At 40.9% G+C, this 24,807-nt stretch overlaps 1 protein-coding gene across 6 annotated transcripts in view; it reads left to right on the top strand.

Moving 5' to 3' along the window:
• LMTK2 (lemur tyrosine kinase 2) overlaps positions 1–24,807 on the top strand; it is a 100,534-nt gene that overhangs the window by 36,123 nt on the left and 39,604 nt on the right. For all 6 annotated transcript variants that reach the window (XM_054494812.2, XM_063668106.1, XM_054494813.2 and 3 more), the window contains 3 exons: positions 8,687–8,760; positions 12,065–12,183; positions 16,678–16,765. In XM_054494812.2, coding sequence (XP_054350787.1) covers positions 8,687–8,760; positions 12,065–12,183; positions 16,678–16,765 — 281 coding nt within the window. The remainder of the gene's footprint in view (positions 1–8,686; positions 8,761–12,064; positions 12,184–16,677; positions 16,766–24,807) is intronic.

A 24,807-nucleotide genomic window follows, 5' to 3' on the forward strand; every position in this document is an offset into this window, starting at 1 on the left:
CTGGTCAGGAAGGTGGGGACAGACAGACAGCTTCTCTTCAGGATCTACTGGGGATGGATGGGAGCACAGTCAGATGCGGGCAGAAGAGAAATTATGGTGACCTGGGCAGCCATTGTAATTTTGTTTATATACACACCACTTTCTGTTTTACTGAAGCCCCGTACCCTAATATCCCTCTTCATAGGAAGAAATTATTTTAAATTTCTCTGTGTAGAATACCCTCAGAATATTTTTATCATCTTGGGATACGAGGGGCCTTTCCAAGCATGCACCAAATCCAGAATCCATAAAGGAACATACTGCCAAATCTGATTTACAAAAATGAAATATTCTTTATAGAAAAAGACACCACACACAAATTGACAGAGTCTCAAAAAATATTTGTGAACTACAAACAGGATTAAAAACGGTTACATATCAAGAGTACAAACAAACGTGGGATAAAAAGTAACACGCTACTAGAATAAATAAGCTGAGGACATGAAAGGAGAATCTTAAATGGCCAATAAACATAGTAACCTTGTTATTAATTAAAGAAATGCTGACTTAAGCTGAGAGCAGATAGATAAAGATGAAATGATACCAGGTAGTGATCGGCGAGCGTGTGGAGGGCAGCAGGGAGTCTCATCCACTAGGATTAGTGCAGCTATAAATTGCTGAAGGTGTTCTTTCTGGAGGGGTAGTCGGGCAACATGTATCAAAATATGAGACATGTTGACTCCTGATTGAGCAGTTCCACTTTTAGTAATTTATCTTTAGGAACTAATTGGGCGAGTGTGCAAATATGCACGTACAAAGGAATTTATTGCAGCATTGTTTGGCAGGGTAAGATGGAAACAGATTAAATGTCTGTCAATATGCGATTTGCTAAATTACAGTCAATCAATACAATGGCGATTTATGTGTTCCTATAAAAGGATCAAGGTGAACTGTATTTGACTATGAAAGATATTTGTGATATATTACATGAAAAAGATATACCAAATACAACCAGTTCTACAAGTTCTACCATTTTTTTCTTTTTTTCTGTTTTTAAAATGTATTTTATTTTTTGCATAGATAATATATTCACTTGGTTCAAAAACCATAACATTACAAAAAATATATATATTTAGGCTGGGAGCGGTGGTTCATGCCTGTAATCCCAGCACTTTGGGAGGCCAAGGTAGGTGGATCACGAGGTCAGGAGATTGAGACCATCCTGGCTAACACGATGAAACCCTGTCTCTACTAAAAATACAAAAAAAAATTAGCTAGGCATGGTGGTGGGCACCTGTATTCCCAGCTAGTCGGGAGGCTGAGGCAGGAGAATGGCGTGAACCCAGGAGGTGGAGCTTGCAGTGAGCCAATATCTCACCATTGCACTCCAGCCTGGGGGACAAAGCGAGACTCTGTCTCAAAAAAAAAAAAAAAAAGAAAAGAAAGAAAGAAAGAAAAAATATATATATATTGAAAAGTCTCCCTGTGGTATTTAAATCTGACCTATTTTCCACTGCTGCCTTCTCTAAGTAACAGCTGCACTGTTGGTTCTGGTTTTTCATACAGCTTTCTAAAATTTGTTGATGCAGGTATCTCCCCTCACTCCCATTCACATTTACTTTAATTTTTTAATTTTTTGTTTTTTAAAAGACTTTTTATAGAGAAATTTGAGGTTCACAGGAAAATTTAGAGGAAGGTAGGTACAGACATACCTATATGCCCCCACCCACACACATGCATAGTCCTTCTTTTTTTTTTTTTTTTAACTCAAAGGTGTCATGATAAGTTCATTATTCTGCATCTTGCTTTTTTTTCACTTACCAATGTACCTTGGAGATCTTTCCATATCATTAAAGCATATGTATTCTTGCTTCTAGGTTCGTACTATGTAGATTGTATAGTTTAGCACAGTTTATTTAAGCAGCCCCCTGTTGATGGATATTTGGCTTGTTTCTAATGCGAAAACAAATAAAGCTTGTTTCTGTGTTGTTTTGCAGGTAGTGGTTGTACTGGTATCCATAGAATACATTTCTTAAAGTGGGTCAAAGAGTACATGTGTTTATAATTTTGATGGGTCTTGCCAGCTTACCCTCTGCAGGAGTTGTACCAATTTATCTTCCTGCCAGTTGGGTATCTAATGGTAAATGCCATTGCTTTTGAAGCTAAATTGGTATCAATTCAAACTAGATTGTTATAAATTTAGGATGCTAACTGTAATCCCCATGGTAACCACTAAAAAATTTACAGAAAGGGAAATGAAGAGGGAATCAAAATGGTACACTAAAAAAAAAAAATCAATCACACATATACAAAAAAGGATTTTTGATGAACAGGATTCTTAATTTTAATATAGTAAATTTTACAGTTTTTTTTAGAGTTTGAAATTTAAGCCCTTTTTAGAGTTAGAACTTTTTGTGGTCTTAAGAAATTCTTTCTTATTCTGTGATTAAAATAATACCTTTTTAAAAAATATTTTAAGCTTTTGCTTTGACATTTAGATCTAAAACCCATCTTGAGTTGATTTTTGAGGATGGTGTTAGGAGGAAATCCAACTTCAGCTTTCCTTATAGATTGCTGTGATTTTTCAGCTTCATTCATGCACTGATCTTTCCTTTTCTCTCTGCCTCCATATGTTGTATGGGTCTATTTTAGGCTTTCTATTCTCTGTCATTAATTTGTGTATTTCTTGTCCCAATACCATTCTCTTAACCATAATCATGTCATAATAACATGAATTACAAATATTTCTCAAATTCTATATGTTCTCTTTCACTCTCTTAATAGTGTCCTTTGATGCATAAAAGTTTTCCGTTTTAATTTTGATGAAGTCCAGTTTATCTGTTTTTTACTTTTGTTGCTTGTGCTTTTGGTGTCATATTTAAGAAACTTGCCAAATCCCTGGTCATGAAGATTTATCTCTATGTTGTCTTCTGTAAGTTTTATAGTTTTAGCTCTTGCTCCTTGATCTATTTTGAGTTAATTCTTTTATATGGTGTGAGGTCAGGATCCACCTTAATTCTTTTATACGTGGATATCCAGTTGTCTCAGTTAACAGTGTTTGAGAGACTGTTGTTCTCCTATTGAATTGTCTTGGAACCCTTTTTGAAAATCAGTTTACTATATTTTTGGGGGTTATTTCTGGACTTTTGGCTGTATGTCCATCTTGATACAGACTCTTGATCTGTATGTCTGTCCCTATGCCAGTACCACACCATTTTGATTGCTGTAGCTTTGGTTTTATAGTAAGTTTTGAAATCAAGATGTATGAGTCTTCTTTGTTTTAATTTTTCAAAATCCTTTTGCCTATTTGGGATTTCTTACAATTCCAACTGAATGTAAGGATCAGCCTTCCTATTTCTGTAAAACAGGCCACTGGGATTCTGATAGTGTTTTTTGTTTTTTGTTTTTTGTTTTTTTTAGTCCAAGTGAATTAGTGGGAGTGGAGAAGGAACAAAATAATCTGTAATGGTTGTAATCAAGGAATTTTTTTTCATGTACCATATTTTGATTCCCTTCTCATTCCCTTTGGATTATATTTTTAGATGTTTTCTTAGTGATTATAATGATTACAATTAACATCCCAAATTGATAACACTTTTGAATTGCTATCAGCTTAGCTTCAACAGCACACAAACTCTGCTCCTTTACAGCTCAGTGCCATCCCTTTATGTTGTTGTCACAAATTACATCTTTATACATTTTGTGCCTATTAACACAGAGTTATAATTTTTTTAATGCATTCGTATTTTAAATTGTGTAGGAAATAAAAAGAGGAGTTAGACATCAATAATACAGTAATAACGGCTTTCGTATTTACCTACATAGTTACCTTTACTGGAGATCTTTATTTCTTCAGATGGCTTTGAGTTACTGTTTAGTGTTCTTTTATTTCAGCCTGGAGGACTCCCATTAGCTTTTGTTGTAGGGCAGGTATACTGGCAGCAAACTCCCTAAACTTTTATCTCAGAATATCTTAATTTCTACTTCATTTTTAAAAGATAGTTTGGCCAGATACAGAATTCACAGGTGTTTGCTTTCAGCACTTTCTCTGTGTCATCCCACTGCCTTCTAGCCTCCACGGATTCTTTTGAGTAATTGGTTGTTAATCTTATTGAGGATCCCTTGTACATGATGAATTGCTTTTCTCTTGCTGCTTTCGGGATTCTGTGTCTTCGGTTTTCTACAGTTTGTGTCTCATTATGGATCTCTTTGAGTTTATGTCACTTTTTTTTTTTTTTTAAGTCTCGCTTTGTCACCCAGGCTAGATTGCAGTGGTGCAATCATGGTTCGCTGCAGCCTCGACTTCCTGGGCTCCAGTGATCCTCCCACCTCAACCTCCCAAGTAGCTGGAACTACAGTTGCACGCTACCACTCCTGACTAATTTATTTTTAATTTCTTATAGAGACAGCATCTCACTGTGTTGCCTAAACTGGTCTCAAACTTCTGGGCTCAAGCAGTCCTCCCATCTCAGCCTCCCAAAGTGTTGGGATTACAGGCATGAGCCACTGTGCCTGGCCAAGTTTATCTTACTTGGAGTTTTTTGAGTGTGTAGATTCATGCCCTCTGTTTCCTTTTCTTTCTCACCTCCTTCTGGGACTCTAATTGATAATATGTCTCTTGGTTTATTTGACAGTGTCCCACAAGTTCCTTGGGCTCTGTTCCTTTTTCTTCATCCTTTTTCCTTTCTGCTTTTCAGACTAGATAATTTCATTTGATCCATCTTTAAGTTCACTGATTCTGTCTGCCCAAATTTGTTGTTGAAACACTTAACTGTGCTTTTCAGGTCAAGCTTCTTCTAGAATTTCTAGAGAAATTCTTCTCTATTTGGGAGAAACTCATTCTCCTGGTTTCCTTTGGTTCTTTGTCCATCATTTCCTTTAGCTCTCTGAACATATTCACCACAGTTGATGTAAAGTCTTGTCTAGGCCTGGCGTGGTGGTTCACACCTGTAATCCTAGCACTTTGAGAGGCCAAGGTCAGGAGTTTGAGACCAGCCTGGCCAACGTAGGGAAACCCCATCTCTACAAAAAAATACAAAAATTAGCCAGCTGTGGTAGCTTGTGTCTGTAGTCCCAGCTACTCAGGAGGCTGAGGTAGGAGAATCACTTGAACCCAAGAGGCAGAGGTTGCAGTGTGAGATCGCACCATTGCACTCCAGCCTGAGTGACAGAGTGAGACCCTGTCTCAAAGAAAAAAAATTAGGCCAAGTGTGATGGCTTATGCGTGTAATCTCAGCACTTTGAGAGGCCAAGGTGGGTGGATCACCTGAGGCCATGAGTTCAAGACCTGCCTGCCCAACATGGGGAAACCCCATCTCTACGAAAAATACAAAAAAAGTTAGCCGGGCGTGGTGGCGCTTGCCTGTAGTCACAGCTACTTGAGAGGCTGAAGCAGAAGAATCGCTTGAGCCCGGCAGGCAGAGGTTGCAGTGAGCCAAGATTGCACCACTGCACTCCAGCCTAGGTGACAGAGCAAGACTACGTCTCAAAAGAAAAAAAATTAATTTACAAAAATAAAGTCTGGGGCCAGGCGCGGTGGCTCATGCCTGTAATCCCAGCATTTTGGGAGGCCGAGGCAGACGGATCACAAGGTCAGGAGATCGAGACCATCCTGGCTAACATGGTGAAACCTCGTCTCTACTAAAAATACAAAAAATTAGCCAGGCGTGGTGGTGGCACCTGTAGTCCCAGCTACTCGGGAGGCTGAGGCAGGAGAATGGCATGAACCTAGGAGGCGGAGCTTGCAGTGAGCTGAGATGGTGCCAGTGTACTCCAGCCTGGGTGGCAGAGAGAGACTACATCTCAAAAAATAATAATAATAAATAAAACAAAATAAAAAATAAAGTCTTGTCTAATAATTAGTCCAATATCTGTTTTCTCAGCGACAGTTTCCTTTCATTCATTTTTACCTGTGAATGGGCCACATTTTTGTTTCTTTGCATGTTTCATAATTTCTTTGTTGGAAACTGGACATTTTGAATAATATGATGTGCAAAAGAGAAGTAGTAGAAAAGAAAGAAAACAAAAAATATTGTCTAGATCTTTGCAGATTGGCTCTGCTAGGGCACTCCTTCAACACCTAGCCAGGCCGTTTATAACCCTGCCTTAGCCTTTGCTTTCTTCTTGTGTTGGGCCTGAAAACTGGCTCCAGCTGAAAGCCTGTGTTCTTCCTCAGCCTTTCTGAGCACGCATCCTGCCCTGAGCATACACGCGGCTATCTGTGTTCCCGTCTACACAGGAGCTTTCCAAAGCCCCCTTTCTCCTCCAAAATCTCACTCCCCAGCTTTTCTGCCAAAACTTTCAGCATGTGTACTGTTGGCCTCAACTGTTATTTTTTGTCCTAGGTGGCAGTAGCTTGTTCTCATTTGCCTTTTGTTGTTTTCGAGGAATATGTGACTACTCCATCCTGATAGAATTGTGAGTTATGTGAAACAAAGAGAAGCCACTTGTGGCAGTTCCTCAGGACAACCCCAGTTAGGTCAATACAAACATAGTTCCTTGGGAATAAGGTCCACTGTGCTCCCTGTGGACCCTGGTACCCACCTGGGAACACAGGTCATCTTTAAGACTGCGGCTGCACTGGGAAGGGAGATTGGAGAAGTAGGGTAAGTCAAAGCCACAGAGATATTCCACCCTATGTCAGTGGACTTTCTCCTGGCTCGCTTTGGTTGCTGTAAACCTTTGACCATCTTCTAGAGTTTTTGTAAGGTTGACACTGGCAGTTTAAAAAAAGTCTTTTAGTGTTTCTTGGAAGGGACGGCTGCCAGAGGAGACGTCTCTGCTCCACCATTTCCACTGCTGTCACCGTTTCCACTGCTGTCAGTTAATTCAATAGAGGTGCAGTTAATGGTACTGGAACAACTGGATATTCATTGGCAAACAAATGAACTTTGATCCATACCTTGCACCATATGTAAAAATTAACTCAGAATGCATCACAAACCTAAATGTAGAACCTAAAATTATAAAACTTCTAGAATAAACTCTTTATAATCTTTAGTTAGACAAAGATTTATTAGATAGGACATTAAAAGCATCATTCACAAAAGGAAATATTTATAAATTGGACCTTATCAAAATTAAAAGCTTTTTGGAAATTCAAATTAAAATTTAAAATTTAAAGTGTTTTGGAAAACAGTGTTAAGAGAATGAAAAGTGAAGCCATGGACTGGGAGAAAACATTTGCAAATTACATATTTGTTAAAGGACTTGGTTTCAGAAGATAGAAAGAATTTTCAAAACTCAATAATAAGAAACAGCGCAATAAAAATGAGGCAAAGATTTGCATAGATATGTCACCTCAGACGATATACAGATGGCAGATAGGCAAATGAAAAGGGACTTGAGATCATTAGGCATTAAGAAAATAAAAATGCACTTTGGGAGGCCAAGGCAGGTGGATCACAAGGTCAGGAGTTTGAGACCAGCCTGGTCAATATGGTGAAACCCTGTCTCTACTAAAAATACAAAAATTTAGTTGGGCGTGGTAGCAGGTGCCTGTAGTCCCATCTACTCGGGAGGCTGAGGCGGGAGAATCGCTTGAACCCGGGAGGCATAGGTTGCAGTGAGCTGAGATCACATCATTGCACTCCAGCCTGGGTGACAGAGTGAGACTCTGTCTCAAAAAAAAAAAAGAAAGGAAAAATGAAAACTAAAGTAAGATTGCATACCCTTTAGAATGGCTAACATGAATAAGACTGACTACACCAAGTGATGGCAAAGAGACGGAGCAACTGGAACCCTCATGTGCTACTCATGTTTTAGGAAGCAGTTGGCAGCTTCTTACAAGTTAAAGAGACACCTCCCATATGATCTCATCATTCCACTCCTTCATATTTATTCAAGAGAGATGAAAGCACTTGTCCCTACAAAGATTTGCACGCATGTATTTATAGCATCTTGATTTGTGATAGCCGCAACCTGTAAACGACATGAATGTCCATCCACTTGTGAATGAATAAACAAACTGTGGTATATTCATTCAGTGGACAACTCTTCTGTGATAAAAGTAAGAATAAACTCTTGATACACTCCAGACCTTGATTGAATCTTAAAATAATTTATGTAAGCCATACCATCGAAAAAAGAGTACATACCATATGATTCTAGTTGCATAACATTTTAGAAAATGTAAATTATAGTGCAGAAAACACGTGAATGGTTGTGTAGAGATGGGGGCAGGAGAAAGGGATTACTGGGGGTATGAGAAGACTTGGGGGTAATGGAGATGTTCCGTATTTTATTTAGGTGATGGTTTCACAGGTGCATACAAATATTAAAGTGTATCAAAATGTATACTTTAAATATGTGGACTTCATTGTATATTGATTATACTTCAGTAAAACTTTTAAAAATTAAGGAGAGTAGTTTAAGAGCGCTAATCATATGTCTAGGTGAGCTGTTCAAGAGACATGAAAATGAAGACTAAGTAAAGGCCATTGGCGTGGTGATTGGTGGTTACACGAGAGTAGCTGGATCGGAAAAAAAACAATGCAAGGTATTAAAGAACTGGTAGGAAACTCATTAAAAAATATTGTCAGTTCTAAAGCCTAAAACTGTTTTGGCGTGATTCGTTTAAAAGAGGTGTTTTATGTATTTATTCCTACCTTTATTTGCACAAGCCTTTATGTTAGTGTTCATACTTTATAGGTTATATATTTAATATTTAGATACTTATATTTCATTTTTAATGTTTTTTTCTCTACAGAGGGATTGAAGTCTCAAGTTGCCCGCCACAGTCTAAACTACATACAGGAAATTGGAAATGGCTGGTTTGGAAAGGTAAGATGCTCTTCACTTGCGTTTGTTTTCCTCTGAATGATCTGTGTTCAGTGCAGGGCTGATGAAGAATTGTGTTGTGCGGAGTTCCATGTGCCCTGTGGGCCCTGCAGTACTAATTGAGTTTCCCCATTCCCCCTGTGGCAGTGTGGGGGCGTGAGCTTCAGCCTTGCTGTATGTCGAGCCTTTTCCAGGAAGGATGTCTTATGGCATACAGGCTGTTATAACAAAATATCATAAACTGGGTGGCTTATAAACAACAGAAATTTATTTCTCACAATCCTGGAGACTGGGAAGTCCGAGATCAAGGTGCTGGCTGATTCAGGATCAGCTGAAGGTGGCGCCTTCCTGCTGCGTCCTCACGTGGTTGAAGGAGCAGGGCAGCTCTCTGGAACCTTTTGGAAGGATGCAAATCCCGTTCCCTCCCAAAGGCCTTCCTCCTCTCCATCACATTTGTCATTACGGATTTGGGCAGGACACAGGACGCAAACTTTCGATCATAACAAAGGCCTTTAAAAAAATATATCAGAGACTTTTCTAATTGTTGACATAAGAAAGTAAGAGGGGAGAAGAGACCTGGAATCCTAGCAGCTTCAGCTTTGTATCCTCCTCAGGTTAGATTGTTTTTTTAATCCCTTGCCCTTATAGCACTTAAGCCACTTTAGAACTGTAAATACAGGCTTACAATGAAGACCACCATGAACAACTAGTCTTCTCTCATAGCCTGTCTAGTGGCCTGTAGTAACAATGCTTTGTTGATCTTTTTATCATAGATGGCTCAGAAGGAGTAATCTCCTACAGCCATTTCCACAGTACTGCAGTCGTGCTCTGCAAGAGGTTCCTAATGGAGTAGGGATTACATCGTAAGCACGGTGCTTACAACGGGAGGATGCACTTCCCAGTAGTCAGCCATCTGCTGCTGCTTCTCCTTCCCTTCAGCGTTGTCTGTATCTTTCACGTCCTCCCAACTGTTTGAGTTCTCTTCTGCACCATTCAGCAAAACCTGTTACGTAGCAGCCATTGTTATTGGTGCTAGGGGCACGATGTGGAGGAAGATGGGTCAAACCTTGACCTGTGTGGAGTCCTGTATGAGATATCAAACAAAACCCTGTCTTCACAAGGCTTAGATATCTAGTTGGGAGGGTCACACAGCAAACAGTCAATTGTGGGAGGTGGGCTCAGAGAGGTAGGGGGCAGGCAGGTGATCTGGGATATTGTGTGCCTAGAGACTGCCTTGCTCAGAGTGAAATGGGGAAATACTCTGGTGCTTGAGAGATCATGATGTAATTAAGTTACCTTTTTAAAAGGATCATTCTGGAAGTCATAGAGGGGGAAGGTGAAAGCAGGGAGGAGATGGGCTAGAAGGCTCCTGCAGGCATCCAGGGAGAGGCCCAGGCAGCTTGAACCTGGATGCTAGCGGTGGAGGCGGCAAGAAGTGGTAGGACCCAAGACAGATGTTCAGACGGGAGCATGCGGGTGTAGACTTAGGGGGGATGAGACATGGACTGTGGAGGAAGAGGCAGTCAGGTTGACTGCTGAGGGCCTGATGAACTGGAAGAATAGAGTCGCTGTCAACTGAAATGCAACAGACACTGCAGGAGAGGCAGGAGGAAGTCGGGAGTTCACCTTTGCTATGTCAGGTGTGAGTTGGCTGTTACACAACTCAGTGGGGGCACCAAGTAGCTGAACTGGAAATGCAGAGTTAAGGAGAGAGGGTCCTGGCTGGACATGTAAATCCTAGTGATCTCATTTTATAGAGTGTATTCAAAGCTGGGAGACTAGGTGAAGTCATGGAGAATTTCAAAGTGGAAACCAGGGGGAGGCTCTGCCCCAGGGAGAGGCCAGTGCAGTCAGGGAGAAGCAGTGAGGAGGGAGAAGCCCAGGAGACAGGAGTCTTCTGAAAGTTCCAAGAAGATTAATTGTAGTAATGCTGCAGCTTATAAATGGAGTAAGATGAAGCCTGGGAGAATGAGGATTCAGCAGCGTGAGTTCCTTGGCGTCCTTGAAAGAAAAGTTGTTCAGCGGGAAATGGTGATGGCACATCCTTGCATGGAATGGATTCAAGAGAGAAAGAGGAGATGGTGCATTTAGACAACTCTCTTGAGGAGTTTTACTCCTTAAGGAGCAATAGGCTGGATGCGGTAGCTCACGCCTGTAATTCCAGTGCTTTGGGAGGCCCAGGTGGGGAGGATCACTTGAGGCGAGGAGTTTGAGACCAGCCTTCGCAACATAGCACAACCCCATCTCTAAAAAAAAATTCGCTGAGTGGGATGGCACACACCTGTGGTCCCAGCTACACGGAAGGGTGAAGCAGGAGGATCACCTGGGCCCAGGAGTTCGAGGCTGCAGTGAGCCATATTTGCACCACTGTGCTCCATACAGAGTGACAGAGCAAGACTGTCTCAAAAAAAAAAAAAAAAGAGAGAGAGAGAGGGTGATTTAGTTAATTATCAGAATTTCTTGTTCTCCTTTTTTCTGTCCTTATATTTCTAATAAACACATTGATTTCTGTTCAGGTTCTTACTGTATTTTCAGGACATTAAAATCTATTTTAAAAGGAATATTTTAAAAGAAGTATTTTTATTTTGATCATTCTCTTTTTTTAAAAATCATTCTCTAGAGTTAAATAAAAACCTTTATTCGCATTTTCATCTTAAATATTGCACTTTGGAATACCTTGGCGTTGTCCTGTTTTATATTTAGCATTTCCCTTGTAGCTAGTTCTCATGTGAGGCAGCAGATTCTTATTTTGTGTTCTGTTGATTTCAGTGGGTGTTTTGAATGGAGTTTTGGTAGGAGATCAAGGCCGGGTATCATTGGATGGAGTGCGATGGGTGTTTAAGTTTCAGGGCAATGATTGACTGTAATCAGCTTTTGTCAGTTTACTTTCTCATATGTATAGCAGACTAAATAACAAAACTTAGTGGAAGTGTTTTTGAGTTGAGTTATGTTGGAACTGAACCTATAAATTGCACTTCCATAAAGTCATAGTGAATTTCCTTGAAGTAGAATACATTTTTAAATAAATCAAACACAAATAAGTATAAATACATTTTAAAATAAATAGAAAAGAAATATACGTAAATATGTGAACATTGTAAATATCTGGTGAATGGTTTAAAATGCTCCTTTTACTGAAGAAAAATATTTGAGTTTTCCAAACTTTTGGTGAGTTGGTATGTAAAAGAATAGAAGGTCACCTGCTTATTGCTTAACTTGTTCACCTGTATTCCATTTCCTGGTAAATGCGACAGACTCCTTTATCATTTTGATGGAAATGACACAAAAAACTGTTCTTTGATTTTAGGTTCTCTTGGGAGAGATTTACACGGGCACTAGCGTAGCAAGAGTCATTGTGAAGGAGTTAAAAGCAAGTGCCAGCCCAAAGGAACAAGACACTTTTTTGAAAAATGGAGAACCTTACTAGTAAGTAAACCTCGTCATGTGTTCTGTAAGGCTAGTCTGTGGTCTGTTGAAGGTCAGGTGTTTAAAACTGCTGTGGGATTTCTGCCTGCAACATACATGATTAAGTAAGTTCCAAGGTCTCATAAGACCTAAAATGTCCAGGCGTCATCTGAAAATCACTTAGCATTCCAAGAACCAGGAGAACTCAGCCTAAACCAGAAAAGACAACAGATTCCAACACAGATGACAGAGATGTTAGAATTACGTGACAAGAATTTTAAAGCACTCATCATAAAAATGCTTTGTGAGCAATTGCATCACATTTAAAACAAAAAAATACAGTTTCAGCAGAGAAATAGAAGACATAAAGAAGACCTAAATGGAAACCTCAGGACTGAGAAATACAGGAACTCATCATTTCAGTTACAGCCTCAGGGACATGGGGAAATATAACAAAAGATCCAGCATTATTCATGTCATAGATGTCTCAGAAGGAAAGGAGGTAGAGGATGGGGCTGAAAAAGAATTCAAAGCAGTAGTGGCTAAAATTTTCTACATTTGGAAAAGAAAAAGCCTATAGATTTAAGAAATTGAGAAAATGCTAAACAGGATCAACCCAAGGAAATCCATGCCAAGACACATGGTCAAACTTCTGAAAATGAAAGACAAAAAATCCTAAAAGCAGGGAGACAGAAACAGAACTTTACCTATAGCGGGAAGCAATGTGGAGGACAGCCGATTTCTCATCAGAAACCTGGAGGCCAGAAGGAATCAGCACGTTTTTCACTTTTCTAAAGAAAAGAACTCTGAAATTCTTTCTCCAGAGAAAATATCCTTCAGGAATGAAGGGGAATATCAAGACATTCTCAGATGAAAGAAAACTAAGAGAATTTATTACCAGCAGACCTGCCTGAAAAGAATGAGTTTTCTAAACAGAAAAGAACTGATAAAAGGAGGCGTCTTGGAACATCAGAAAAGAAGAACAAAAATATGGCTAAACTTCCTTAAAAAAGCTGATAAATTGTATCATCAGAATTAAAAACATTTGCATTGTGAAAGACCTTGGTAACAGTGAAAAGACAAGCCACAGACTGGGAGAAAATAGCTGGAAACCACATAGCTGACATAGGACTCACACCTAGAATTTATAAGAAACTCTCAAAACTCAACAGAAAAAAAATAACCTAATTCGAAAATTGTCAGAAGACATTAAGAGACATTTCACCAAAGAGGAGATAACATGGATAGCAAATAAGCACATGAAAAGACATTCAGTGTCACGAGCCACTAAAGTAATGAATTAAGATCCCTTCATACCTATTAGAAAAGCTGTAATGGCCGGGCGCAGTGGCTCACGCCTGTAATCCCAGTACTTTGGGAGGCCGAGGCGGGCGGATCACAAGGTGAGGAGATCGAGACCATCCTGGCTAACACGGTGAAGCCCCGTCTCTACTAAAAATACAAAAAATTAGCCGGGCATGGTGGCGGGCGCCTGTAGTCCCAGCTACTCAGGAGGCTGAGGCAGGAGAATGGCGTGAACCCGGGAGGCGGAGCTTGCAGTGAGCTGAGATCGCGCCACTGCACTCCAGCCTGGGCGACAAAACAAGACTCCGTCTCAAAAAAAAAAAAAAAAAAACTGTAATGAAAAAATAGTGACAATACCAAATGCTGGCAAGGATGTGGAGAAACTAGATCCCTCATACAATGCTGGTAGAAATGTAAAATGATAGAGCCACTGTAGAAAATAGCTTGGCAGTTTCTTAAACAAAACATACATTTAGTTATATTTTAGCATTAGTTATATATTAGCATTCTCCAGAGGAACAGAACCAATAGGATGTGTATGTACATGTATATCTAGAGAGAGATGTTTTTAAAGGAATTGGCTCATGAAGTTATGGAGGCTGGAAAGTCTAGAGTCTGCAGGGTGGACCAGGGGGCTGGAGACCCAGGAAATAGTCGATATTGTAGTTCAAGGCTGAAGGCTGTCTGCTGGCAGAATTCCTCCTTCTGTGGGGGAGGTCAGTCTTTGTTCTGTTAGGGTCTTCAACTGATAGATGAGGCCCACCATTGTTGCAGGGACTGCTTTACTCCAAGTCCACTGATTTAAGTAGTCATCGCTGGGCACGGTACCTCAGGTCTATAATCCTAGCCTTTTGAGAAGCTGAGGCTGGAGGATTGCTTGAGCCCAGGAGTTCGAGACCAGCCTGGGTAATGTGGTGAGACCCTGTCTGTACAAAAAATCAAAAAAATTAGTTGGGCATGGTGGCACCACGCACCTGTAGTCTCAGCTCCTCAGGAGGCTGAGGCAGGAAGATCACTTGAGCCCAGGTGTACAAGGCTGCAGTGAGCCATGATCACACCACCGTACTCTAGCTTGGATGACAGAGTGAGACCCTGTCTCGGTAGGTAGGTAGGTAGGTAGGTAGGTAGGTAGATAGATAGATAGATGATAGATAGATAGATAGATAGGTGATAGATAGATAGATAGATAGATAGATAGATACAGACAGACAATAATTTCATCAAAAAACACCCTCACAGAAACATAATAAGGATAATATTTGACCAAATACCTGGGCACTATGGCCCAGCCAAAGTGACACACAAAATTAACCGGCACATCATACAACTCTGCAGTTGCATCCCTTGTCATTTATTCCAGAGCAGTGAAAACTTTTTTCCATACAAAAACCATTGCATGATTGTTCATAGCAGCTTTATTTGTAATAGCTAACAATTGGAAAAACTAACATGTCCGTCAGTAGGTGAGTGGTTCAGCAAAGCGGTACATTCCTGGAGCACTGCTCCCACATTAAAAAAAAAAAAAATGAACCATTGACACATGGAACACCTTGGATGACTTCAGGGGGATTATGTTGAGTGAAAAAATCAATCTCAAAAGGTCACATACTATACCGATTCCATTTATATAATATTCTTAGAATGAGAACATTCTAGAAATGAAGGACAGGTTAGTGGCTGCCAGGGGTACACATGGGTGGGGTAGGAAGATCTTTGTGGTGATGGGATAGTTCTGAGTCTCCATTGAGGTGGTGGTTACACACATCTGTGCACATGCAGACCTGGCATGGAGCCCTGCACACACTTTATCACAGTGGCAGTTCCCGGGTTTGGGTGTTGTACTATACGTCATTGTGTCATATGTAACCAACAGGGGAAACTGGGTGAAGGGTATCCAGGCCTCTCTCTGCTGTCTTTGCAACTCCTGTAAATTCATAATTGTATCAAAATAAAGGTTTTTTTTAAAAATTATTTTGGCATACCTTTTACTTAACTATATTTTCTTTTGGACACAATATTTTCCAAAAGGAGTTTGCATATACTATGGAAATTTATGGAAAAGAATTGTATAAGCTAGATAGGCTGAAGGAGAAACTGAGCTATTTAATATCTGGATTGAAATACATATTGAATTTGTTTTGTTGTTGTCGTTGTTTTGAAGCAGGGTCTTGTTTTGTCTCCCAGGCTGGAGCGCAGTGGTGTAGTCATGGCTCACTGCAGCCTCCACCAGCTGTGCTCACGCAGTACTCCTGGCTCAGCTTCCTGAGGAGCTGGGACCACAGTTACGCGTCCTCACACCCAGTTAGTTTTTCTGTCTTTTGCACAGATCTCTGGTCTCCCTTTTTTGTCCTGGCTGAAATACTTATTGAATTTGTATATACAGTTGGCTCTCTGTATCCACGGGTTCTGTATCCATGGATTCAACCAATGGTGGATGGAAAATATTTAAAAAAAAAAAAATGGAAAGAAATAACAATGCAATAGTAAAAAATATGTAAATAAACAATACAGTATAACAGCTTTTTACATAGCATTTACATCGTATTAGGTATTACAAGTAATCTAGAGACTATTTATATGGGCGGATGTGCATAGGTTATGTGTAGATATGACACCATTTTATGTAAGAGACTTAATCATCTTTGGTTTGGATTTTGGTATCTTCAGGGATTCATGGAACCGGTCTCCCACAGGTACTAAGGGATGACTGTATAGTCTGCCCTCTTTTAAATGCTGCTTTAAAATATTATCTCTAAACTTAAATTACTAAAGATAAAAATTCTTGAGGCCAGGCATGGTGGCACGTGCCTGTAATGCCAGCTATTTGGCCATCTGAGGTGGGAGGATCACTTGAGCCCAGGAGTTGGAGGCTGCAGTGAGCTATGATTGCACCACTGCACTCCAGCCGGGGTGACAGAACGAGACCCTGTCTCTTGAAAAAAATGTTTTAAAGTTTCTTATGTTAAGATTTCTTTTTTACTTTGTGAAAATATTCACTTGATTGGCTTTGAATTACTTGCTAGATAACTTAGTATACACCTTTTAAGTATAATCTTCGTGATCTTTTTAGCCTGTCATTTATGTAAATATTGTATAAATTATGAAAAAATTTGGATTACTGTTTGAATAATTTTATTATTATGCTTTTGTTTGAATAATGTTATTATCATGCTTCCTGATAAACAATATTATGGCTTTTATTTTTCCCAGCATTCTTCAGCATCCAAATATTCTTCAGTGTGTTGGACAGTGCGTAGAAGCAATCCCCTACCTCCTGGTGTTTGAGTTCTGTGACTTGGTAAGTTTTTTGAAGGAATTCAGGTTCGAGCATTCCAAAGGTTGTATTCAAGCGTTTTTGACAGATGGACGTGCTGGATGAGGGGTTGCTTTCATGTCTGTCCCCCAGTTGAAGAACTTTATGATGAGTTACTTTTATTACCTTTGGTGATAGTGATAGTGTTGACTGACACTTACATAGTGGTTTGTTACACTCCAGTCCCTGTGCTAAGCTATTTAATTGCCTTACCACACTTAATGATAACAAACTCCAGAGTTAGGTACCAATATTTGTCCATACTTTCCATGTGATGGCCATGGTGTGGATCAAGTGTATAGCAGAGCCAGAGCCAGAGCCAGAGCTTGGATCTAGATGTGCCCTCCTAAGAGCCTGAACTGGCCTTGAAACATCTTGAAACACTTTAACCCCCTGAGAGAGCCCAAGAATCCCTTTACCTAGAGTACTCCTCATCTGTCAGCATCTGAAAATAGCAAATGTATGTGACATTTATATGTTTAAAGAGTTAGATTTATTTTCTTAAAAACCTTATTTCTTAGCATGATAGTATTATTTATCGGACAGTCGGAAAGATTGTTCTTTGTGCAGTTTCATGAATAATTTCAATAGTAATTTCTGTGTGAAATTTCCTCTAAACATCTTTTCCTGCATGCAGAATATTTCATCTTTTTTAAAAGCCCATTTTTAGCATGTAATTGTTATCTTCCAAAAACAGTGGTGAGCTGTTAATTGGATGAGTCAGGTTTTCATTGATTTCTTTGCATCATCTCAGTTTTCGGAACGTTGAAACTTCCGTGGCTGTGCATAGAAAAATAGGAGTACCCCAAAACAAATTCCCAGTTAATTCAAATAACATTTTCATCTGTTTAAATAAAGAACAGTAAGCATCCTGATTTTTTGTTTTAATTCCTAAGTGTGATTCGAATATTTCTCTCATTGGCAGAGGTGGTTGATTAATAAACTTGATAACATTAGCTTTCATTGGATTATGTAATAGTTACCCTCAAATATCTGTGGCTCATTGCAACAAAGTAGTTCTCGCTCATCTTAGGTGTTGGCTTTCAGTCAGCTGTGGCTCTCTTCTGGGCTGCGTTCATCTTCACTCTAGGATCAGTGTTTTTTTGTGCCTGTAGATGCTGGAAAAGAAAAAAAGAAAAAGTGTATTCTGATGTCATTCCTTAAAGCATTCTTCATGGGTCCTCTGGGTCAAGTTTGTGAGGTTGTTTAAATCTCTCATATCTTCTGATTTGGGGGAAGGAGTGTGGAGGGGGTTTGAGTCAGTTTTCTATTGGTTACTGAGAGAGGCTCTGGTTATAGATTTTCCTTATAATTCTGGTTGTTTTTACATTTTGATGCCCTGTTATGTAGGGATGAACATTTAAGGTTGGTATAATTTCCTATAATTTGAACCTTCTGTCATTATGAAGGGGCTATCTTTAAGGTTAAAAGCATTAATAAAGTCTGGCTTTATTGATACTAATATAGTTAGACCAACTTTCTTTTGGTTAGAATTTGCTTGTCAAATTATATTTCTGTCAATCCTTTTCTTCTCTGGTTTACACCTCTTGTAAATAGTTTGTTGTTAAAAAATTTTTAAATCTTGCAATCGTGGTCATTTAAAATGGAATATGTAGTTCATTTACGTTTCTTGTAATTAGTGAGATATTTGTAATTTTATCTGCCTATTTGGTATTCTTTTTTGTACCTGTTACAATTTTTCTTTTTTGCTTTTTTTCTGTTCTTCTTTGGGATTCTCAATTTTTTTTGTTTGTTGCAATTTTCCCCATCTACAAGTCTGGACTTGAGATGTTTGTTTCTTAATTTTTTGTGTGTTCGCACTAGAAATTACAGCATGCACATTTTTTAACCTAACAAAGTCTAAAATTAATATTTTAATCCTGCCCCCAAAGGAGCTGGAACCTCCTAGAGCTCTCTCTCCATGTAAGGAAAATTGGAATTAAACCTACTTTTCTGGGCCACCCCATATTCTCTGCCATTGTGGAGGATGCTTATTCATTGGACACTTAACTGAAGTAAGGCAGCATGGAGTATCTGCACCTGGAGATACCGAGGCTCAGTATCTGGAGATACCGAGACTCACCTGGAGATACCGAGACTCAGTGTGCTTGTTGTCCTCCAGGTCTCCCAGTGAGAGGTGACACATGATCAATTATTTAGTAGAGGCGTGAGAACTAAGAGGAAGGAGTTCTCGCTGGGATTTCTCAGGGTGTTATTGCATATTATTATATAATTGGTTTTGATGATCTCAATATGATCAGAGTTATAAAATTTATGATCCTAGGTTATTGTGATATAAAAATAGCTTCCTTTTAGTCTAGCTCTGTGTGACCCGTGGAAGGTGATTTTGGCACTGACACAGCATCAACAAAAAAAAAGTTAGGACACAGAGATGCGCCCTTAGGTGACAAGGCAAGTCTGCTTGTCAGAGGTCCACTGTTCTGAGCTGTTTCATGTTGCCTTTTTTGGTCCCTAAGCTCCTTATATTAATTATAAATAACAGTTGAGGCATAGTCTTTGTGAGTGACCATCACAGCAATAGAGCCGGAGTCAGCATCTATTTGACAGTTGCCCATTTCCCAGCTGATGGAGGTGGCTTGGAAAACTATCTCATATATTTTAGCATTTTCCAGTTCTTTGCCCTTCTGCATCCGTTCCTGAAAGTTCCAGTAGACAATGTTAGTTTTTTCATACAATGGTCAAAGACCTTGGCCACTCCGCTTCATGTTTTCTCCTGAATGGGTTCAGAAGATGGGCTTTGTTTTAATGCTATTTTAATTTATTTTTTATGGCAGCTGTCCTTTTTGGGACTAGTAATTTAACCTGTTTTATAAAGAAACACAAAAACATAGCGAAATAACTCCTTTATGTTACCATAAATGACCCAGTATTGATCTAGAGGATTATTTGTATCTTTATCATTGTACAGACATCATTTTTATGAAATTATAAGAAATACATCTGTTCTTTAACTCAGCATCCTTATAATTTTTTCCCCAGCAATTTTAGAGCTCAGACTTAAATACATGTTATCCAAATACTTAGACTAAGTATTCAAAGCATATTAACTTACCTAAATTTGATTGGCTCTTATACTTTGGGGTGAATATTATGCATACAGCCTTCTAGAATGAGCAGATGTGACTTCATGAAACACATTTTATGTGACCCTCCTAAGTCACTCGGGGACGGTCACTCCTGAACATCCCGAGGAGCTCTGGTCCCCACCAAAAGCTTCCACTGGCAGTGCAGAGCTAATAGCTGTGTTTAATTTAAGCGTCCCACCTAATGGTACATTGATCAATAAAATTTTTTAAACAATCATCGTTCCTCAAATAATTAAAAATACAATTACCATATGATCCAGCTAGTTCCACTTCTGGGGATATATACAAAAGAAGTGAAAGCAGATATTTGCACACGTTATTCACAATAATGGATTAATATCGAAACCACTATTCACAGTAGCTGGCAGGTGGAAGTGGCCAGGGGTCCATCGATTGGTGAATGGATAAACCAAATCTGCTCTCTCTGTGCAATGGAGGATTGTTAAAAGGAAGGAAATTCCAACACAGGCTACAGCATAAATGAACCTTGAGGCCATTATGGGAAGTGAAACAAGCCAGTCACAAAAAGACAAGTTCTGGGTAATTCTACTTACAGGAGGGACCTAGAGTAGTCAGATTCCTAGAGACAGAAAGTAGAAAGGTGGGTGCCAGGGGCGGGCTGGGACTGGGAAATGGGGAGTTGTTTAATGGATGCAAAGCTTCAGTTCTGTGAGTTGAACAAGTTCTGGAGGGGGCTGGCGGTAATGGTTGTGCAGCAAGGAGAATGTACTTAACTCTGGAATTGTAAACTTAGACATGGTTACAATGCCAAATGGTATTTTGTGCATTTTTTTTTTACCCCAGTAGAAAAAAAATGGATAATTACCTCCCACAATTTAAGGTGCCATGTCAGGTGCTACCTATGTTAGGAGGCTAGGATGCCCTTTGGAAATCTTTGGTTGTCATTTGGCGTGGCCAGTCTTGTGTCAGAGTCAAGGTCATAAACACAGGGTGCCACCAACTTGTCCAGCAGTGGGAGGTCACATTGTTTCCTTGGGCAATTTCATACATATCACTTCTGGGCCCTCGTAAACTTGAAAAGGAACAGGTTTTCCAGCAGCAAGGACTAGGGACCTGACAGGGTTCTTGGCACTGAAGTCCAGTTTCTCTGGGCTCCCACTGTGTGGCAAGAGCAGTCAGGTAGCACCAGCCCAGGGAGCCAGAGAGGGCATCCACTTGAAGGGACCGAGGGTTGTCCCATGGGACACACCAAAGTGTCACTTTGACACTGAGCCCAGCTCCCAGCCTGGATGACCCAAAACCTGCCCAGAAATAGGCCTTTCTGATCAGAGGGGCATAACCCAAGGCAGGACCTGCCCCCTGGCCGCAATACAAAGGGCACAGAGGGCAGCGGTCCGGGCTGTGTAAAAAGCCACTGTGGCCACGGTGAAGGACCGGCTATCGCTGCCTGTCTTAGCAGGTCAAGAGCGATTGAATGAACAGTGGCCTTGTCAGTCGTCATCCTGCAGTCTTCATGCCCAGTGATAACATCTCCCAAGTAGAAAGGAGAAAATATTTTTACACTTACTTAATTCCTTGTAAGATGGAATTAACCAGCCTGTTTTTAAAAGGCACTTAATCATGGAATTTTTATGAAAGTAAATGAAAACTCTTCTGAGTGCATTTGGTAGCTGGCCTGCAGCCACAGATTTGCAATGCTGATGGTGACAATGTTTATGAAAGGAGCCGAGAGATGACTGGAGGGTGTTTTATAGAACTTGTTGCCATGGCAGGTACACACCGCTCTCACGTGAATATCAAGGCAATGAGACTTTTGATTAAGGATCACTCACTCAACAAAAATGGATTGAGCAAATTCGAAGTGCCGGGAGCTGCCTGGTGCTTTAAGGAACACAGAAGTGAATAAGCCCCGCCCCTGACTTGCCTGCTCAGATGTTCATTCTGCCACTCACTGGTTTATCACCTTGGAAAATCCCTTAACCTCTTCTGTAAAATGGCAGTAATACTGTCTCCCCTTAGAACTGCCCTGACCATTAAGTAAGATGATGGATGAAATTACCGAGCAGAAGGAAAATGCTCAGTAAGTGGTGGCCATTTTTAGTTACTAAAATTGATTGATTCTAATTATTAAATAAAAGCTTGGGTAGTGCGTATAGAAGTACGGGAGTCCTAACCAGGATCACTAGGGAAGGCTTTGTAAAGGAAGTGAGGAGATGGGGGACGCTGTGCCCTGGTGGCAAGGCCAGCTGGGTCTGTTGGGAAGGCTCAAGTGGAAGGGGTAAGGACAGGGAAAAAAGCACGCTGGAGACCAGGCTGCCAGCGGGGAGAGAAAAAGGAGGATGTAGACTAACCTTTGCCACATCCTAATCTTTCTTATTGGTCAGCAGTTTCTTCAGCTCCATCACCTGGCTCCGGAGCAGATGATACTGTGTTCTTTAATGTTGTATCCTGAGCTCCTTTACTAAATTCAGCCAGTAAAACACGGAGTCAGTTTCTGAAGGCAGTTTGCAGTGGAGAAGGGGAAGGACGTCCACTGTTTCTGAAGGCAGTTCGCAGTGGAGAAGGGGAGGGCATCCACTGGCTATTCTTTGACAGCAGCGCATTGCTCTGTGGGACTTGTGCTCTTCTGTCCCTCATGAAGAGCAGTGACTTGGGGGCAGAATCAGAGGAGCTTAGACCCATGGGCTCTTAGACCTGGAAGGAACCTTGGCCACAGCCCACAACGGGGAGTACGATGGGGAAGCTCTGAGCATTCTGGGCTAGGCCCAGTGCTGGGCATTTGATATGTGTTCCCATCGAGTGAGTTGTCTTGACAACGCTGTGAGACCCGTAGCAGTAGCTTCAGTCTACAGATGAGGAAACCGAGGCTGAGAGAGGGGAAGGGACTGGCTGAAGAATCAGACCCAGGCTGCGTGTGTCAGGGTTGGTGATGGACTTGCCTGAGGGTGCAGAGTTACCAGTGCCAAAGTGAGTGTGTGTACGGGTGGCTTGATTTTATTCTAATTTTATTCTATTGTTTTAAAAATAGAGATGGGGTCTCACTACATTGCCCAGGCTGGTCTCAAACTCCTGGTCTCAAGCGATCTTCCCACCTCAGCCTCCCAAAGTGCTGGAATGATCCGGCCCTGTATGCTTTTATACCACGTGGTTTAATGCCACCACCAGTGGGAGGCCTCCATTTTAGAATCGGCCTTTGGTGCAGAAATGCCTAATTAATGGGCAGCTCTTCTTTATGAATGTAGTTATTAATAAGCCCCATGCACCAGGGCACCTCAGGTCAGCAGTTTCTCCTCAGGCACCGGGCACACCAAGATGGATGACGTGTCATTGCCCCTAAGGAGCTCATGTAGAGGAGAGGGGACACGGAGTCACGGTGGAACAGGCGTGAGGAGAGCCAGGGGCACAGGTGGACGGGGTCCCTGACCAGAGCCAGCAGAGGGGAGGCCTGTGCTGGGCGACCGCATGGGTTGAGGTGTGGGGGTGATTGGGTCGGGGGTACGTTCCCAGTCCCTGGGTCTGCCCTGTTCCGGTGCCCGGCCCTGTGCTGCGGCCCTGCCAGTGGCCTTGGCCCTCCCCACGGCTGGCTGCAGCCCGGGCACTATGGCCTTGGCCCTTGCCGAATCTGCCCCGGCTGCCTCTGGCCAGGCCCTTCCGGTCTTCCCTGGTGCCTGCTCCCCCTCCCCTGCGTTTCCTCCATCAGCACTGCTTCCCCATGTGAGTGGCCACCCTGCTCCTAGGTGCTGTCTTCATTCTCCCCTGTTGCTGCAGTGACAGGTCATTGCTGCTTATAACCAAGGTGTGCACCTGTAGCTGGAGCGCTGGAGCCACACGGAGTGGCAGCTGTGATCTCAGCAGAGGTTCTCTGGCGCCCTCCGATGGTGCTTGGGCAGGCTAGTGGGGGCCTCACTGTTGTCCGAAAAAGTTTAAAAAGAAAAACACTTTTAATAGAAAAACTTGCAGAATAACGATATAAAGAAAAATATTTTTGTACAACTGTACAATGTGTTTTTGTTTTCAGCTAAGTGTTATTACAAAAAGACTCAAAAGTTTTAAAAAATTAAAAAGTAAAAAAAGTTACAGTAAGCTAAGGTATATTATTGAGAAAGAAAAAATTTTTATATAGATTTAGTGTGGCCTAAGGGTCTCTTGAGCCCAGGAGGTCAAGGCTGCATACAGAAATACTTGCCATTGTGTTACAGTGGCTTACACTATTCAGTGCAGTAACATGCTCTATAGGTTTGAAGCCTAGGCTATAGCAAGAAACCACCCTCTGTGGCCTCGGGGTACAGTAGGCTGACCGTCTAGGTTCATGTAAGTATACTCTGTGACGTTTGCACGATGGTGAAATTGCCTAACAACACATTTCTCAGAAGGCATCTCCAGTGTTAAGTGACACATGACTGTATTTTAACAGAATTTTGGAATAATTTAGACTCTGTTCTCCAAGTAACATTTACTATACAAAGATAAACTTTCAAAGAGAATCAGATTTTACTAAAGAATATTATTTTCCCAAATTAAGTGTCTTTGGCAAGCTTTAATGTACAGAGTAATGAAGTAATAAATTTAAAAGCCCAGTAAAAATGTGAAATTTCAGATTTACTCCCAAGTTCATTCTTATTAGATTATGAAATGGAAATGATAGGATGGGGCTGCTTTGGGAAAACAGTTGTCCCGACTTTAACCTGTAGGACATCATTTAGAATGTCTGCCTAAGTGTTTTTTCTTTTTTCTCCCATTCATTAAGCAAATATTAAACACATGCTGTGTGCCCAGCACTGTTCTAGGTTTTAGAGACACAATAGGGAACTAGACGGAGTCCTAGCCATGTCTAGCTTGCTTTCTAGTGATAGAGACAGACAAGGAAATAAAACAGCAGGGAGGAACCCAGGCTATCACGGTTGGATTTATGTTTTCAGGGACTGGCTTTGGCTGCTCAGGCGAATGGATGCAGGGAGG

This window comes from Pongo pygmaeus, chromosome 6 (genome assembly GCF_028885625.2).
Source record: "Pongo pygmaeus isolate AG05252 chromosome 6, NHGRI_mPonPyg2-v2.0_pri, whole genome shotgun sequence".
Taxonomy (NCBI): Eukaryota; Metazoa; Chordata; class Mammalia; order Primates; family Hominidae; genus Pongo; species Pongo pygmaeus.